A 19,865-nucleotide genomic window follows, 5' to 3' on the forward strand; every position below is an offset into this window, starting at 1 on the left:
CTCGTGCACTGGGTACACCCTTTTTAGTAGGTCCAGATGGTACCCCAATTTAGGTTTGGAAGGGTCTAGGATTTTGTGGATTATCGTGGCTAACCAGGTTATGTAATAAGATTTTGAGCACAAGGAAAATGCCGGATGAATGGAGAAGAAGTATTGTGGTGCCGATTTATAAAAATAAATGTGATATTAAAAGCTGTAATAATTATAGAGGAATTAGACTCATGAGCCATTGTATGAATTATGGGAGAAAGTAATTGAAGCTCGGCTGAGACAAGTGATGAATATTTCGGATAACCAATTTGGTTTTATGCCAGGGAGATCAGCCACGGAAGCTTTTTATTTACTTGGGAGACTAATGGAAAGATTTAGAGCATATAGGAAAGATGTACATATGGTCTTTATTGATTTGGAACAATCATATGATAGAGTTCCTAGGGAGTTAATTTGGCAAGTTTTAGAGAAAAAAAATTCTTCGAGTAAATATGTGGACATAATTAAAGATATATATCATGATGTAGTGACTAGCGTAAGAACTGTGAGGGGACAGGGTAGTGAATTCCCAATAACGGTTGGATAACACCAAGATTCAGCTCTAAGCCTGTATTTGTTTGCATTAATCATGGATGAGTTGACTAGAGACATTCAAGATCAGATCCTTTGGTGTATGCTTTTTGCAGATGATATTTTTTTGGTGGATGAAACAAATGCTGGGATAAAATTCAAAGTGGGGCTTATGGAGATCAACCTTGGATAAAAAAGTTTTAAGATAATTAGAACAAAAACAGAATATTTGATATGTAACTTTAGTAGCAATGAGCTGAGTGTGGGATGGTGAAAATTGATGATAGGGAGTTACCGTAAAGTGATAACTTTAGATACCTAGATTCAATCATGAATAAAGAAGAGAAATAGATAATATTATACAAAGAATTGGAATAGGGTGGATAAAATGGAGAGGTGCATCCGGAGTGTTGTGTGGTCGTCATATTCCTTTAAAACTCAAATGGAAATTTTATAGAACGGTTATATGATCAGCAAGCATGGTTCGAAATCTCGATCGCAACATGCAGTTTCGGCCGAGATATCTTGGTTTTGCAAGAAACTGAGACGAAACCCACGTGCAATACGATTTTGAACCTGGTTTCGACATGTTTTGATATGTTTCAACTTAATTTTGGACATTTTCGCAAGTTTCGACCTGAACTTGAGTTAACCATTTATATAAATTCAGGAACCCCCATCGAAACTTGATGAAACTTGAGCTCGAAATGGTATCGAACTAGGTTTGGCACTGTTAGAATAATTAGTTCTACCCGATAGGGGTATACTTGTCTTTTTTTTATGTTTATTCTCCCTTAGCTGATTCTTATTTAGGTATTCCTAGTCTGAATTGGCAAGGGTAGCTTTCCTATTCCTAGTAGGATTAGGAAAGCTTTCCTATTCCTAGTAGGATTATTCTAACTCTTTGAATATAAATAAAGGGGCTTGGTGATCCATATTGATCACTCAAGCATTCAGTTCTACAGGGCTTCTAACATGGTATCAGAGCAAAATCTGATCTAGGAAGGAGTTCTCAAAGTTTTTTTTTTATTTTTTTCTTCCCCCCTCCCACTGTTTCTGGTTTCTCCCTTCTCCACCACTCTCAGCTCCTCTCTTTCACTCAGGGCAGCACCTATGAGGTGATCTAATGGAGATTTAGATGCTGCCCTCAACTTCACCTCATTGAAGACTGAAGATTACAGGTGTGACCTACTGCCGGCAGATTCCCTCCACCATTGGAGATCGTGTTCTTCCCCCAAAAGCTGAAGATCGATTTCTATTTTTTCCTAGAGATTGGTTCCTGCTATTCCTGGTACACACCCCTTCCTGTTTGAAGACTGCAGCATTGGATCAAGTCAAAGACAGATTCAGCTCTGCGATTTCTCTCCAAAAAGTTTTTTGGCCCAATTTGCTGAAAATAGGGCTTCTTATTGGCTCATCAGAATCAGCTCATATTTTGAGGACTTGTTCTCTACTACAAGAGGGAACCTCGACCTCAGTTTCAGCCTAGTCTGACGGCTGGAATTTCTGGAAATTCAAAACCTAGTTCTCTGCTCGATTCTGACAACTGCCTTGCAAGGATTTTTTATTTACTCATCAGAAGTTGCTGATTTTTTGAGGACTTATTCCATAATACCTGCAGAGAATTCGATCTAAGTTTGAGCCTATTCTGACGGTTCAATTTGTGGGAATTTCAAAACCCGTGTCTTCTACACTTTCGACATCATGTCTGATCTTATTTTAGCTGACTCAGATGGATCTGCTCGTCCAAAGTACCTTCCTTTTGCTTCTCCCACTAAACTAGATGGGACTAATTATTTGATGTGGTCAAGGTCTACCTACCTTACTATTGCTGGCCGTGGCTATATAGGACACCTTACAGGCAGCCTTCCCAAACCAGTTGAAGAAGGACCTGCCCTGACTCGGTGGTTATCTAATGACTCTATGGTAATGTTCTATCTTATACATTCTATGCATTCTTCCATTACACCCGGTTCTCTTCTCCTTGACACTGCTGCCCAGATATGGAAGGCCACAAAGGATACCTATTCCAAGATTGGGAATGATGTTCAGGTATATGAGTTAAGGAAAAAAATTCATGACACTAAACAAAATGAGTTAACTATCTCTCAATACTATGCTGAACTTCGCAAGTGCTGGCAAGAACTTGATCATTACTCTGATTATCAGCCCACTACTGCCAATGACATTGCTGCGTACAGGAAGCATGTTGATAAAATTAGGGTTTATGATTTTTTAGCTGGCCTTAATGTTGAATTCGATCCAATTAGGGTTCAGATTCTCAGCAAGGATCCCTTCCCTACACTGGAACAGTCCTATGCATTGGTTCATATTGAAGATCGACGATGTGCAGCTATGCTTAATACTATACCTCCGGATCGATCAGCTCTACACATTGGGACTAGTTCTACTCCTCCTATTGCTGGAAATTCTAAGTCTGAAAAGGCAGCAGTCAAATGTGATCATTGTGGTAAGTTGTGGCACACCAAGGCCACATGTTGGAAGATACATGGAAAACCAGCCGACTTTGAAGCTAAGCGTGCTGCCCAGAAATCGAAAAACAAAGCTAATCATACTGAGGCTGTCACTACTCCTCCTCCTACTGACACTGGGCTATCCAAGGATGAACTTCAGGCTTTCCATCGTATGTTACAGGCTTCCGCTACTTCTACTACATCGACTCTTGCCAGTTCTTCCAACCCTCCAGATTCAAATTTAGCCCACTCAGGTATTTCTTTTGTTGGTCATTGTGTATCGGTAGTCTCTTTTCCCTGGGTCATAGACTCCGGTGCCACTGATCATATGACTGGATCCTTTAGCCTATTTTATCGTTATTCTCCTACTTCTGGTAAAGATAAAGTCCGAGTAGCTGATGATTCTCTCTCTTTTGTCTCTGGGAAAGGATCTATCAGTTGCTCTCCGTCTCTAAACTTATCATCTGTTTTACATATCCCTAAATTTACCACTAATCTTCTTTCCATCAATAGTCTTACCCGTGATTTAAATTGCAAAGTAACTTTTTTCCCTTCCCATTGTGTTTTTCAGGATCTGGCAACGGGGGCGACGATTGGATGTGGTAAGATGCATGGTGAATTGTACCTGCTTGATAATGGGAGTCCTACTTCACCACCACCACTTACTTCTCCTCTTCATCAAAGCTCATTAGTCTCTTTTGAACTTCAACAATGGCATAAAAGACAAGGTCGTCCCCCTGTAGGCACATTGTCTTTTTTATTTCCAGCTTTAGTTAAAGAGTGTAATAAGGACGAATTTTTTTGTGAGGCTTGTGTTTTGGCCAAACAACATCGTTCCACTTATTCTATTTCTAATAAAAGAAATTCTTATCTTTTTAATCTTGTTCATTCTGATGTTTGGAGACCTAGCCGAAAACCTTCCCTCAAAGGCCATCGTTTGTTTCTTTTATTGATTGTTATTCTAGGAGTACATGGGTTTATTTAATGCATAACAAAAGTGATGTCTTCACCTGTTTTCAAAATTTTCATAAGATGGTTCAGACCCAATACAATGCCACTCTCAAGATATTGTGGGGTGACAATGGCAAAGAATATATGGATGCTCGGTTTCAACACTATCTTCCTGCCCATGGAATCGTCCATCAAACCAGTTGTGTCGATACCCCAGCCCAAAATGGTGTGGCTGAAAGGAAAAACCGCCACCTCCTTGAGGTATCTCGGGCTATTATGTTTGTCCATTCTGTTCCTTCCCAATATTGGGGAGATGCTGTCCTTACTGCAGCCTATCTCATTAATAGACTGCCAACCCGAGTCCTTAACTCACAAACCCCTGCTACTTTATTACAGGGATATTCCTCCTTTGTCGTTCCACCTAAGGTTTTTGGTTATGTCTGTTATGCTAGGGATACCAGATCCCTAGGCAAACCTGAACCCCGTGGCGTCCATTGTATTTTCTAGGGATATTCTCTATCCCAAAAGGGTTATAAATGTTACCACCCCCCACCCATCATACCTTGGTCAGTATGGATGTTATCTTTCATGAAGTTCTCTCCTATTATCCATCTACACCTCTTCAGGGAAGATGTGTTGGTTGAGCTTCCTGTATAGAACCAACCGAATATTAACCCCACCCCTCTTGAGCCTTCTGCTCCTCTCCTCCCTCCTATTGAAGACAGAGAGGATTTTCCCCAGGGGGAGAACTTAGATGATGCTGAAAATCCCATTCAGGGGGAGTTAACTCCAGTCCAACAAACCATTAGGGAATTTCAGAAGAAAATTAATGATTCTAATCTCAAAACCTACCACAGGGGACATTCCAAAAACATGCAGCTACGATCCATTGCAGCACCAGTACCAATCCAGTTGCCGGCCCTGGAACCAGATCGTTCTCCAGGTAACATATCTTCTCCTTCTTATCTTGACTTACCTATTGCTCATCGCAAAGGTATTCGGGCTTGTACTCGGCATCCTATTTCTCATGTAGTCTCTTATGATTCCCTTTCTCCATCCTTTCGTACGTTTGTCTCTTCTCTCTCTCTTTTGTTCGTATTCCCCAAAATTGGCAGGAAGCTTTTACAGATGGAAATTGGAAGGCAACAATGATGGAAGAAATGAAAGCCTTACAAAAGATTGATATATGGGAGCTTGTGGTTCTTCCTCCAGGAAAGAAACCAGTTGGATGTAAGTGGGTGTTTATGGTGAAACAGAAGGTAGATGGCACTGTGGATCGATACAAAACACGATTGGTGGCAAAGGGATTTATTCAGACTTATGGGATCGACTATCAGGAGACCTTTGCACCAGTTGCAAAGCTGAACACTGTCAGAGTACTACTATCTTGTGCAGTAAATCTGGGATGGGAATTGCAGCAATTAGATGTGAAGAATGCCTTCCTCCATGGAGAGCTTGAGGAGGAAGTGTATATGGATATTCCACTGGGTTTCTCATGTGATAAAACCAGCGGTAAAGTGTGTAAATTGAAGCATGCTTAGCATGCTTTATACGGGCTGAAGCAGTCACCCCGTGCATGGTTTGAACGGTTTCACAAGGCTATGGTTTCTGTGGGTTATAAGCAGAGTAATGTGATCATACCCTGTTTATAAAAAGGAATGGTGAAAAAATAACCATTCTCATAGTCTATGTGGATGACATTGTAGTCACCGGGAATGATAATAATGAGATCAGCAAATTGAAGACTTTCCTTGGCCAAGAATTTGAAATAAAAGATCTGGGAAACCTTAAGTACTTTCTAGGGATAGAAGTTGCTCGATCTTCTAAGGGCATCGTTCTTTCTCAAAGGAAGTACATCCTGGATTTGCTGACCAAGACTGGAATGCTAGGGTGTCATCCTTCTGATACACCTATTGAAGCTACTACACGGCTTAAAGAAAAGGAGGGTGAACCTGTTGACAAAGGTCCTTATCAGAGATTGGTCGACAAGCTTATTTATCTATCTCATACACGACCAGATATAACCGTCGCTGTGAGTATGGTAAGTCAGTTCATGCATGATCCTCATTCTTCTCACATGGATGTTGTTCTTCGAATTCTCCGTTACTTGAAGTCAGCCCCGGGAAAAGGAATTCTTCTGTCTCCGAATGGCCATCTTCGTATTAAAGCATATACTGATGCTGATTGGGCTGGATCCTCTGATAGGAAGTCCATCTCTGACTATTGCTCGTTTGTTGGTGGAAACCTTGTTACATGGCGTAGTAAAAAGCAGAACGTAGTGGCAAGGTCTAGTGTCGAGGCAGAATTTCGTGCTATGACACGGGGTATTTGTGAATTGCTATGGCTCAAAGGCTTATTGGAAGATCTTGGTGTTCCTGTCCGTCTTCCCATGATGTTGTATTGTGACAACAAGGCTGCCATTAGTAGTGCTCACAATCTTGTTCAGCATGATCGTACAAAGCATATGGAGGTTGATAAGCACTTTATCAAAGAGAAGTTGGAAGAAGGGTTGATCTGTGTTCCTTTTGTGAAGTCTGCTGACCAACTAGCTGATGTGTTCACTAAAGGATTAAGTGGAAAAGTTTTTCATCCTATTCTTGTCAAGTTGGGCATGTTTGATATTTATGCTCCAACTTGAGGGGGAGTGTTAGAATAATTAGTTCTACTCGATAGGGGTATACTTGTCCTTTTTTATGTTTATTCTTATGTTTATTCTCCCTTAGCTGATTCTTATTTAGGTATTCCTAGTCTGAATTGGCAAGGGTAGCTTTCCTATTCCTAGTAGGATTATTTTAACTCTTTGAATATAAATAAAGGGGCTTGGTGATCCATATTGATCACTCAAGCATTCAGTTCTACAGGGCTTCTAATAGGCACTTATTTATGCCAAATATTATTTAAGTAAATGTTTTTATATTTGCTATTTCATTTACTTAAGATATTATTCATAAATAAACAAATACCCCTCCTATTTGAATCCATTAAAAATGGTTAAAAAAATCAAATTCCAAAAGGATAACCCCCAGTTCAAGAACAAAAGCTGGATTTTCGGTGGTAAGTGAAATTTTCAACTTTGAAATGCTGAGGTTTTTCTAAATCTAAAAATTCCATAAATCTTAATATGATAAAATATTCCTAAAAACTAAAAGAGCAGCAAAATAATCTTTTGTTTTGATGTCTAAAAATGTATTTCCATTCAGGATGATTTGAACAGCATTCGCGCATACCAATTAAGGTTTAACCGGAATATAACTCCAACATAAATCAGATTAAAGCAATCTTGGATTTTTTTGGAAAGCTGGTTTTGTGCTCTAGTCAATATAAATCAGATTTAAGCAATCTCGCGCAAACTTGGGTGTTGCCCCTATTCGTGATAAATTGCGCGAAACTCATCTAAGGTGGCATGGACATGTGCGACAGAGGGCCTTTGAATGCTGCAGTTCAGAGAAATGATTTATTTCAGATTGAAGGAGCTAAAAGAGCTAGAGATAGGCCCAAAATAACCATATAAGAAGTGGTGAGGAAAGACATGCATAACTTAAGACTGGAGAAACACCACCTCTATCTGCACCAACTGGATTTCCACTACTATTCCCAAAATTGAGCTTGATTGCCAAGATAATATCGACTTTGTGACTGTATTACATTGTGTTTTATCATTAATTGATACAAGCTTTTTAAAAGTTGAACTATGTTTAAAATTATCAACATATTACAAAAGGAAAAAAGTTCATTAGAAAGGTCCGTCTTGATAAGTTTATCAGGACAGTCTACCATTTTTTAGCAATGTGGACAGTTGGTTTTGGCCAACTGAAAGTTGGACAAGTTGTACACCTTATGGATTAGCCACCTGTATTCATTGTATTTTCTCTTGTCTTCCCTAGATTTTCGAAACTTTACTTTGCCACTTGGAGAACTCTGTTTAGGCTAAAACATGATATGTAGGCAGGGAACCTTATGGTCTACTTGTCCATAAAATCTGGGACGCATTCGATCTGCCATTTGGCAGATATTTGGGCTGCCGTGGCAAACTTATCACGACAGCCTATCCTGGATAACTTCGTCCATTATAATATTCTGCCTTAAGCAAATTTTATTTGATACAGAAATGTAATTGTTCATGTTTCATATCCCTAGGTACTTTATTTATTTCATTTATGGGAGAGGGATGTACACACTGCCTGCTTATATTGGCATCCTACACATCAAGCCAATAGCGGGGAGCGAAACAGTATATTTAATGAGGAAAGAGAGAGAGAGAGAGGGAAGCACACACTGACGGCGTATACTTCCTTTTTCCTTCATTTATATGTATTATTAAAGTTGTTTGAACGAAATAAATTGTTTACCCTTTACCACAAAGTTTTAAAATGGATCTATTTAAATTTATGATTTGGAATCAGCTAAATAAAGTATAAGCAAAAAAGGGAGAAATAGTATTTTGTTGGGTTTTAAGTTAATTATCAATTTTTCATCTAGAGTTTGATAACTGATGCTAGGGAAATTGGCTATTTCTGCCATGTGGAGGCTTGATTTGGTCATTCTGATTGTTTGGGTAAATGAGGAATCCTCTGGATAGGCCAGACCAATTTGATGGTTCATCTCAACTGTATTTCCCGTCATTTGTAGGGAACTTCCCTTCCATTTCTGTGAAGTTCGAAGTTCTTCAAAAAGAATTGACTTTTGGAAAAAATTTCAAATGATATTTTATGTCACAAAACCAGATTGGACTTAAAACTAACCCAGGGTCAGTTATAGGTGCACACTATGTCCACATAGTTTAAGGTTGCTGAGCACTGCCACGTGGCAGGTAATATTGGATTAAATTTAAAATTATTGTTAAATATTTGTGTGTGTATTGTTCTGAAGTTGGTAAATAAAAAGGATAAATCTCAGGTCTGGGTACGCAGACCATTCTACAGGCCTCGGGCCCTTATTACTTGGCACATGTTGAGTTTTAGAGAATTAGAATCCACTATTAGGGGGGCTCCACCTAAGTAATTGGATGTTCAGCTTGAGTGAATTAAAGATATTATCTGCTCCCAATTCTAATGCTATTATTTGGTAATTTTAACTCATCTTCATGAAAGATTTAATTGATTGAATTTACAACAGGAATTATTAGTGAAGCCTCGATAAGCTCATCTCATGAGATCAGGATCTTTGAGGAGAAGACTCCATCATGGAGATGTTGATGGGAGAGGGAATGAACATCTGGAAACATCAGGATTGGAAAGCCTAAGTGAGCCCTTACTAGGGAACTCTGACTATGACAGTAGGCCCACAGAGGTATCTCCTTTCTGTTATATTTCCTGTTGATTTAGATGTCTGTGATGGAACTAAAGATGAGGATCCATTTGGTGGATTGATATATTTCTGCCTTTTAGGTATACACTCTAGAAGATCTTTGGGAAGCTGAAAGAAGAAAGGAACGCCTCCACTGGACTTTTTTTTTTTCCCAGTTGATTGCTCAATGGGCACAATGGTTGGGTGAGATTTTTGTTCTTAAATTTTTTTGCCACTGTATATAAAAATATTCTCTGCCATTTCCCTCCTACCAATATCTGGGTGTTTGTTTTCTGTTCCACCCCATTGGTTGGACATGACTCCCAAGTCCAAGGTTTGATATATTGTTTATTTGGTTTATGTTATGCTTAAAAGATGAAAAAGAATAGGACAGGTTTTGGTGGAAGACTGGAAGTGTGATGTAACATTCAAAAATCTTGTTTGGTCTATCTGGTTGCAAGTGAAGTGAAATGAAGGGTCTTACCAAAAAAAAAAAAAAGGGGGAAATGAAATTAAAACAGAAATAAAAGGAAAGTTTTCTAATCATTGCCAAAAATGATATTGTAACTAACTCAAAATATTTCTGATTGAAATAATTAGATTTTGCTTCACTTTTCAACCAGATGACTTGGATTTGATAGGGCTGAGAAAAGAAAAAGGAAACACAACCAACCTGTCATCTAGGCATGTGGTGACATTGCTCAAAGTGGAAGAGCATCAATTATAGGGTCTTGTAGAGGCAGAGAGATAGGGAGGTTGAAGGTACATTGACAAATTTCAGATCCTCAATGTGGGAAGTTGTTGTTTTAGGGTTGAGTTTTTCTTTGAAGTTGCTGAGATTTTTTGCCATAGTGAGGGGTAGTTTTATCTTTTGTTGGGTCTAGTTTTTCTCATACTTGTTGCATTATCTCTTTTCTTCTAATGTGGGTCTTGCCCCTTTCGGATTGTGTACCTCCTTGAGTTTTGAGGTAATATTTCATTGCTGATCAACAAAGTACTACTAAAAACATTTTGGATGGATCCAAAACTTTCCTGATGAAGGTGAAAATACTGATGGGATTGGTTAGGGCTTGGGCATGTATTACTTGGAGGGTGTTGTTTCCTCGATTTATTTTATTTTCTTGGGTTTTCAATCAAGTTAAAGTAGAGAAGGATGTAAAAGGTTGGATAGATCTTTTACCATGTAGAAGTAGTGATAAGATGTTAGTGAGGGAGAGAAAATATGATTTTTAGAAAACTCGAGAGAAAAACGGTTGTGCTTAATTTCATCTCTTAGTTTAACATCACTATATTAGAGGATAATTATAAATGGATGAAATCCCCTTTGTTAGTAATTTTCTATACCTAGAAAGAAACGAAAAGGATTCACAAGAGTACCTCTACGAACAGTGCATTATCTTTAAATGGTATAAATGTTAGGAACTAGCTGCTAAAACCACCTGGGTGTTTTTTTGTTGCAGGACTGGAGAGTATTAGAATGGACTTCCCTTTGTCCAGTAATGCAGATATTACAATTCAGTTTTTTTTCCTTGTGGGGGGGGGGGGGGGGCATAAAATTGAAACCTTTATTAATTATGCACTTGAGAACAGTCTCCTGCCATGGAACAATATTTGTAGCTATGCTGTACCCTGTTTCTGTTGATTACAAGTATTTTTAAGAGGTCTTCTTTTTTTCTGTATATTGATATGTTTCATGTTGTTCTTTGTAGCAAATATTGTCCTTGGATCTGGATCACTTCTTGGAAGGTTTATAACTCTCCCTTCTGGCTCTCATAATGGACATGATTGGAGGATTAGTCCTTTACAAGTAAGACTGAATGACATACTTAAGTGATCTATTTATGGATTTGCTTACCATTTTCACCATATGCTATTTTCTTTGTCTTAATTGCTAGTCTCTTATGTTCTATATTCTGACAAGTATTTCTTTCTATGCCAAAATCTGTTAAACATTTGTGGTACTCTGTCTTGGTGAATTATTAGGGATATTGTATGTCCACCACTATGTTCTTTCCTTTCTCTAACAGCCATAAATAGCAACAAGAGAAGTTTATGAAAGAGTGAACATAGCTAAACACGTAGAAATTTTGCCGGATAGTGTTCATTAGCTCACACTGATTAAATAGTTACTAGACCTTTGTATCAATGCTGCATGTGCATGCAATTGAGTATGAGGACAAAACAATAGAATTGAAGTAGTTTTTTTTTTTTTTTGGGTGTAAAGGTCTCTTGTATTTGAAAAGACATATATTAATTGAGCTAGGGAGTGATGTGTCATTGAGGTTTTAAATATCGGGATTAGAGACTGAACTGGACATCGTTGATCCCAAGATAATCATCTGATCCGGCCCGATCCTGGCCGATATTTCACAGAAAATTGGGGTGGTATCACTGTATCAGCCTGGATCGGGCGGGTCGTCATTCTCTGATCCTGAGACAGATCAGCAGACATGACTTCTCCAGTCCCGAGAAATAAACCCATGCACTTCATTCTCTACTCAAATTTGCATCAAATTATTTGTACAAATAGGTGGAAATGGAGTGAACCATCTTTGTGGTTTAATCCTTGTATGCCTGGTTTTCTATCACTTATCTGTATGCAAGTTTAAGAAACTGATAAAGAGATGATGTGATTCTGAATATGGAAGGGATTCAAACATGTGTTTCTTGATGTGTATTCCTCTTGCACTTGGGACCTCTTGGATTCTAACTTTCTAAGATGGTGGAGTCTCTTGCTCCTCTCTACAGCTTGAATTATGTAGAGGAGCTGAACCTTCAATATTTAGTACTTGGAGTGGAGGAATGAATGCTAGAAGCAAAGAGGGGAAATCTAGGCGGTGGTCCATGGGGACTCTCTCATGTCCTTAAAGAAGTTCAAACTTTTCCACTCTTGATTATCTTCTTGTTTCAGTTGGTGACTATGTAAGCGAATGACTTGATCAACCTGAGTAACAAGGGTCACTATTCTGCTCTTCTAGATTTATTTTGAGTTTTTCAAGAACATTCTTCCTGGTAATCAGATTAAAAAAAAAAAATTTTTAAAAGGGTAAAAAGTAACATCAATATGACCTAGAGCCTCATTTACCTTTCCTCCAAAAAATAAAAATAATAAAAGGGACCTAAAGCCATGGTAGGTCTTATTGTTGAAGGGTTGACTAAAACTTCTGCGGTTAGTTTGATCTCCCTTCTCTGTTGCTTATCTTCCCTTCAAGGGTTTCCTATAGGAAAATCAACTTTATGTTGAGAGTTGAGACCCAAAAGAGAAAAAGGCACTTTATGTCAATTTTAATGTTCCTGATATTTGGTTACTTTCTAGGAAGAAAGACTCAGAAATATACAGCAAAGATTGGAAGTATCTTTTGATGGCTCTCATTTGGAACATCAAGTAAGCCTTCCTCCACCATATGTCTGTGAGCTTCTTTATGGTGTTTATATTCTGCCCCTGTTTCTTTGATGTCTTCATATTTTAGTTCAAATAGCGTAGTGCTTGTAAAGCATGAAACTTATGCATTGAATATGATGAATTAGACTTATATAAACCACCAAGGGGAATAGACTTTCCTATTGCAAGGCTTGAAATTCTCATTCTATCCGCAGGGTGTCATATGTTTCCTGCTAGGTTTTGAAGCTGCATCATAAGATTTTTCCACTAAATCTATTGATTTCTTAATTATTTCCAGTGCTGCAGAATTTGGACAGGCCATAACACTGAAGGCTGTACATCACCTTTAATGCCATAAGATATGTTGTTGTGTATTGATATACATTGTTGTGGCCCTTACTTAACAACTCAAGCTTTTGGGATAAGTGGTTGTAACATGGTATCAGAGCTGTGACAATATCAGAGTATAGAACCAGTAACAAGAGAAGAAGATCGAAGAAAACAGAATGGGGAGGCTGCTAGAGAGTCTAACAACCGATAGCTAGCCTCCCCCTCAATCAATATATTTATAGTGTAGCTGATTACAAAGGAAGTTTCCTATTCTAACTAGGAAAACTGAATAGCAAGTAAACAGGTAAACTAAGCAAACATAAAGTCCTAGACTAACTAGGAAAGAAGAAAACTCCCCCTATCATGGTGCGCATAAAATCCCACGGTTTAACACTCCCTCTCAAGCTGGAGCATACAGATCACCCATGCACAACTTGGAACAGCCTTTCCGGAATGCAGGGCCAAACAGAGGCTTGGTAAACAAATCGCCAAGCTGATCAACAGAGGACACAAACGGCGTAGCAATTAGTTTCTTCATGATGGTGTCCCTCATAAAAAATCAACTTCAATATGCTTGGTTCTTTTGTGGAACACTGGATTACTCGCAATGTAGATAGCAACTTGATTATCACAGAATATCTTCATAGGAGAGTGATTGTGTCACACCCCGGCCCGGTTATTAAGGGCCAAGTGTGACGGGATGTCTCTGACATCCAACCAATCCCCAAGGATCACAAGTGCAGTACCCTATTCACAATCATTGCTCACAGATACAGTAATCAGAGGCAACGGAAACAATTTAATTAATAGAGATAACATCATTAGTAAGAGAAGTCTAAATGATATTTCATTTATATAAATGATAAGGCTTGTGATACAACTATACAGTTCTCAAAGGTACTACAGAGTAAAAGTATACAAGAAACTATTCTATAACTATATGAAGCATTTATAAAGCATAAAAGAGTGGGGAGGTAGCCTGGACTATCAGGCCAAGATCAGGAGGTTGCCCAATCATCACGTGCGCACGAAGTATCGTGCACTTCAAACTCCAGCGCCGTAAATCCAACATTAGAAGTGACTAAATCACCTGGAAAAAATAAGGATATCCACAGGGGTGAGCTCTCAACTGAGCCCAGTAAGGGGGGTACAAGCATACAAACACATTAAATCCATGATGCATGTGCTAAACTAGCATGTTCCTAGCATAGTTACTAAGTCTCATGGGGTATAAGTATTACTACTAGTGGTAGATGCTAACCTCGGTCCCGGAACTAACCCTTCGGTCACCCGAGCGAAACCATTCTACCACGGTGAGGACCCGCCAGTTCCGGAACTAACACATCGGACCCCGACAGACCCCCAAATGACCAACCCTGCCTGTTTATTCCCACAACGAAATTAGGGACCCGCTAACATGGGACAGAAGATGGCATCCCGGAACTAACACATCGGTCTCTGCCACGGGTTGTCCAACACCTTTCTCCCTGTTGGTAAGGGGCACAGTACTGGGTAATGAATATCAACCTAGCCCAGTGCAGTCTAAACATGATGAGGCAAGCATGATCTGAGTTATAATTTACCGAATTCCATCATCATAAATTCACATCATATAAATAATCAATGCAAATGCAATGCAGTATGTCTTTGTGCAACCTATTTTACATGCAGTCTAATGCATTAAATAAAAGCTAGAAAACTACATGCTTCAGGTATAGAGGTAATGATGCATGAGCATGGCATTCAGCATAAAGTTAAAATTAATGTGATAAACACGCAGGAAATTAAGGTCGAATCCCCTTACCTGTAGTTGTAGCTAGCCTAGGTGAATAAACTCTAATAGGCAGGTAAGAACAGACCAAGACAATCCTAAATATGAGACAAGAATATTATAGATTAGTTATAGAAGGAATTCTAGGTCAGTTACCCACCAACAATCCAACAAACTGACTAGAAAACAGTAGAAACAGCCCTAAACAACATATCAAACACCATGCAATAGGTTCTGGGATGGTCCAAGGTCAAGTCCCAAGGGGTCTAGGTCATAAGGGCACAAAAATGGGGGAGCCGGATGCAGACTTCCAGGGAGCCGGTCAACCGCCCCTGGGCCTGCAACTCCATCCGGGAGTGTGTCCGAATTTGGGGTTTTTCCTATTTTTGGGTAGATCTTCACATGCAAGGAAGAAACTAAGTGTTTTAACATTATATAAAGGTGGGTCTACCTATATGGGAGTTCAATTTCATAAATAACTTCATAATTTTGGTAATTATTCAATTAAACCTAATTAATTAGTTTAGGGTTTATAAATTGCCATCAAGAACAGCAATACAACTTTCAGACTTGGTAATTTCCCAAATTTCAGGTCTTAGAGAGTCAAAAACTGTTTCAAATTAGTCTAATTATGCTCAATTTCACAAACCCAAGCTTGGTCTCCAAGCTTTAATGGCAGAAATTCTTAATAGGTGAACTAGAGATGGAGAAGAAGGGAAATAAAGAGGAAGACAGCAAGTATCCAAGGCTTACCTCAGTTATAGGAACAGATTTAGAGTGCAGGACTTTCTAATGGAGATTCTTGGTTCAGTTCAGTGTTGAAGACAAGCCCTAAGGTAAGCTTCCCTTTTTCCCTCTCTTCTTCTCTTCTCTTTTCTTCTTTCTTTCCTTCTCTCCCAAGCTGGAACGAATTTCTTTAGCTCCCTTAGACTTGTGAATAGTGATCAATTGGAAAGGCTTTTGATATTTATCTAACTACTTAAGACTAATTTCTAAAATAGTTTATAAATCTGAATTCTTATTTATTGGTCTATTCTATCCATAACTTGATGCCGGGCGACATTAAAGGTCATCCGAACACGGGTAATTGTCTGGAACAGCATTCCCCACTGGGGAACTGGGTCCCACAACGACAATTTTACTAAAATACCCTTATAACCCTATTTGGTCGTACAAAACGTTATATAAATATATTTTAAATTATACTTACATTGAGTTTAATTAAGGGGGAGGTCCTGCAGCCTGTCCAGCCAGCAGACCCGACACAAGTAGCTCTGGTGCGGGGTCCCACAAGGTAAAAATTACTATTCTGCCCCTAATACACTAATTAATTAAAAATACAACATACATACATATAAAATGGGATTCTTACCTGGGATTCGGCCTAAGACAGAGAGAGGCTTCGCAGGCCATCAATCTAGCATGCCAAGCTTATGTGTTGTCTTCCGCTAGACGCCTCAAACTCATTTAAGGCCACGGTAGTTGGCTGATCGGAATGCCTTTACAGATGAGTCATGAGATAAGTCTGAATTTCTTTATCAAGACGGCCCACAACTTAGAGGCTAGTATGGGCAAAGTTGAACCAGAACTTAAAATCACACAGATTCCAAAAGTTCAAATTTATTATGAAATTTGACCGGGTTTCACAGATTGGAAACCCCAACTCTTGGAATAATGACTTCAACCACATAAGTTCGGCTGCAGTATGAGCCATAGCTCGATACTCAGCCTCGGCACTGGATCTAGCCACAGTTGTTTGCTTCTTGCTTCGCCAAGTAACTAGGTTTCCTCCAACAAAAGTACAATATCCTGTGGTAGATCTTCTATCACCAGTAGCACCAGCACAATCAGCATCAGAGAACCCTACCAGATCACCATTTTGATGAGGTCTATAAACAAGCCCCTTTCGTGGAGCCCCTTTCAGATACTTTAGAATTTGATAGGCTGTCTCCCAATGAATCTTCTTAGGTCATCGCATAAACTGACTAGTGACACCAACTACAAATGATATATCCGGCCTAGTAACAGTCAAATAAATAAGCTTGCCTACTAGTCTCCTATACTGGTGCTTGTTTTCAAGGTCTTCGCCATCATCAGTGCCAAGCTTTTGGTGGAGGACCATAGGAGTGTCGACCTCAATACCAAGAAAATACCTGAGAGGAATTAAGTCAGTACTATGTTTTTTCTGGGCAGAATTGAGATATGATTTTTCTGTGCATTGAGCCAACAGATCTGCCTGAGATTTTGGGGCTTTGTTGGCCCTTTTGGTAAGGACACTCGATGCTTACTTGTGGCTGATCCAAGCCTCTGATGCTGAGTTATTGGTTCTCTCCACAGAGTTGGCGATACCTGTTTTACTATAATTTCTGGCTAGTTTTAAATCTGGAAATCTTAGACATCAGACCATCAGATCTATCTGATGTTTTAATTGATTATTGGTCCATCTGAAAGTGTCACTGGACAATTGTTTGGTATCCATCTGACACCCTGATTTTCTGATTTTTGAAATCATCCAAATTTTGGGTGGTTTATTTCAGATTCTTATTATATTAATGCTGCATACTAGTTCTTCATTAGATTGCTTTAATACTGTGGGGTTGTTCTTCCCCATTATCTCACTACATCTCTCCTGATTTGGAGACCTATCAGAAGAGGTCTTATTATTATATTTTGGTTACCTGCTGTTCCGATCAGAATCTGCCCATCTGTAGCTGCCGCTGGTTATTGTTCATATTTATATCCTCTTCAGGGATTGCTCTTTGATATATCTATTGTGCTTTGCTGCTAGTTATTTTATTGGGTATCGATTGTTGGGTGATTCAAAACCCTCCACGGACTCTTTCAATGTCCATATCACATCTATTAAACTCAATGGAGCGTCAAACTATTTAATCTGGGCACAGGCAGTTAGAATGTATATCACTGCCAGGTGAAAAACGGATTATCTGACTAAGCCACCCCCTGCTATGACTGCTGCCATAGTTGTCATGTCGTCTAGGTGACCCAAGACATTGGAAGGGGCCTGGACGGAAGGCGACACTGCCTAGGCGACGAAAATGCCCACCTAGGCGACACTAGTTGTCAAGGTGCTTGGATGCCCAGGCAATAACCTAGGCGATGCCTTGACAATTATGACTGTTGCTGAGTATCCGGAATAGACATAATAAAAAATGCCATAATCCTTTGTTGGTTGTGGAATAGTATAGACCCTTTTGTGACTTCCAAAGAGATTTTTCATACCATAGCTAAGGGTGTCTGTGATGACCTCAGAGAAACCTATTCTCAAGATAAGAACATGTCCAGGGTATATGACTTATATGAAAAATTGTTCTCCTTCAAGCAGAGTGGCAAATCCATTGGTGTCTACTATGGTTCCTTGGAAGGCATGTGGGAAGAACTCAATATGTACAAACCTCTCTCTACTGACACTAAAGTCCTTAAATCTCAACGTGCTGAGTTCTTAGTTGCAAAATTTAGATTAGACTCTTTCAACCAGTGAAAAGCCAAATTCTTACTGGCGAGAAGATTCCATCCATTAATGAGGCATTTTATCGGATCCAGCGAATTGTGTCTCCCTCATACACCAAATCTGACTCGCCCTTATCTAACAATAATTTTGCCCTTGTTTCAAATAGTGGGGGCCGTGGCCGTGGCACTGGTTTCTCTGTAAGTGGTCGCGGTTCATGGGGAGGCCAAGGCCGTGGCGGTGGTTGAGGCAGAGGACAATCACTACATCAAGGTACACGTCAGTGTACTCACTGTCATGGAACTATATCTCGGTCAAAACTAACCAAAATCTTTGAGTTGTCTCGGTTTCAAGCTTGGCCAAAACGATATCCAGGGTCGAAACCAAGGCACCGTTTGATTACCTTTCTGCCGTTTCTGTACTGAGAAACAACGGAAACAGCTTTTTCCGTTTCTGTGCTGAGAAACAGTTTTTGGGGTGTTTGGTAAACCTGTTCCGAAAACAGAAAACGGTGGGGTAAGAACTCGCTTCCACGAAATAGTAGAAGAGGAAGAAGAACTCCCTGTGTAGGGTCAAGAAGAAGACATTCAATCCCCATCAAAGAAAAAACAATTTGATCAAACGGAAATTCCCTTTCTTTTCCCCTTTGGGTTTAAAAAATGTCATTAAATACCAAAAAATTTGGTGGAGATGGACGTGGTGTCGGCGTTGGTGGTGGTGGTGAAGGTGGACGTGGTGGCGGTATTGGTGGTGGCAGTGGTGAATGTGGTGGCGGTGGAGGTAGTGGTGGTGGTGGTGGTGGCGGTGGCGGTGGAGGTGGTGGTGGTGGAGGTAGCGCTGAGTTTCTTCTTATCCCAAACGATTCTCCCCCCCCCCCTTTCCTTATTTTATCGGGCACAATTTCATTCAATTTGTTTCAAACAACAAAAAAACAAGTCATACTTGTTTCTTCAAACCTGTTCTCTAGCCCATAAATTTTAATTTATGTTTCAAAAAACAGTATAAACGAAACGAGTTTATCAAACACTATTTGGGGTGTTTTTCCGTTTCTTGAAACAGAAAAACGGAAGAACGCGTTTCTTGGAGTGTTATCAAACGGCCTCCAAGTTGGAATTATGGAGATCAACCTTGGAATCAAAAGGCTTTAAGATAAGTAGAACGAAGACGGAGTATATGGTGTGTAACTTTAGTTACACCAGGATGAATAATGAGATGGTAAAACTTGATGTGAGGGAGATTGTTGCAGCTAAAAATTAAACGTGAAAATATAAGAGATTTCTTGCCAAAATAAGAAATCAAGTACAAGATAACAAGGGTCGAAGAGGACTGCTTAATTCAAGGGTCAAAGAGGACCACTTAACTCTGGGGTCACTTGGGGACTCACTCAACCACAAGAGGACCTCAAACTCAATTGGGGACTCACTCAACCCAAGAATGGGATTCACTCACCACAAGGGGATATGTTGGACTCACATTCTTCTTCTCTTCTCTTCTACACTTAATAATACAAATATATATAGGGGGAAGGGGAAACTAGCCGTTGGAAAAGAGTTGTTGAAATGTAGCCGTTGTAATAGAGCCATTAGAATATAGTCGTTGGAAACATCTTGGAAAGAGTGCATGGGACAAAGTGGAGCGGGTATT

General features: G+C 39.5%; 1 protein-coding gene across 1 annotated transcript in view; it reads left to right on the plus strand.

The window, feature by feature from the left end:
• LOC122648825 (ELMO domain-containing protein C-like) overlaps positions 1-19,865 on the plus strand; it is a 41,429-nt gene that overhangs the window by 5,448 nt on the left and 16,116 nt on the right. The window contains exons 2-5 of the mRNA XM_043842067.1: positions 9,102-9,275; positions 9,374-9,476; positions 10,982-11,079; positions 12,589-12,657. Coding sequence (XP_043698002.1) covers positions 9,135-9,275; positions 9,374-9,476; positions 10,982-11,079; positions 12,589-12,657 — 411 coding nt within the window. The 5' untranslated portion in view covers positions 9,102-9,134. The remainder of the gene's footprint in view (positions 1-9,101; positions 9,276-9,373; positions 9,477-10,981; positions 11,080-12,588; positions 12,658-19,865) is intronic.

The sequence above is a fragment of the Telopea speciosissima genome, chromosome 1 (assembly GCF_018873765.1).
Source record: "Telopea speciosissima isolate NSW1024214 ecotype Mountain lineage chromosome 1, Tspe_v1, whole genome shotgun sequence".
NCBI lineage: Eukaryota > Viridiplantae > Streptophyta > Magnoliopsida > Proteales > Proteaceae > Telopea > Telopea speciosissima.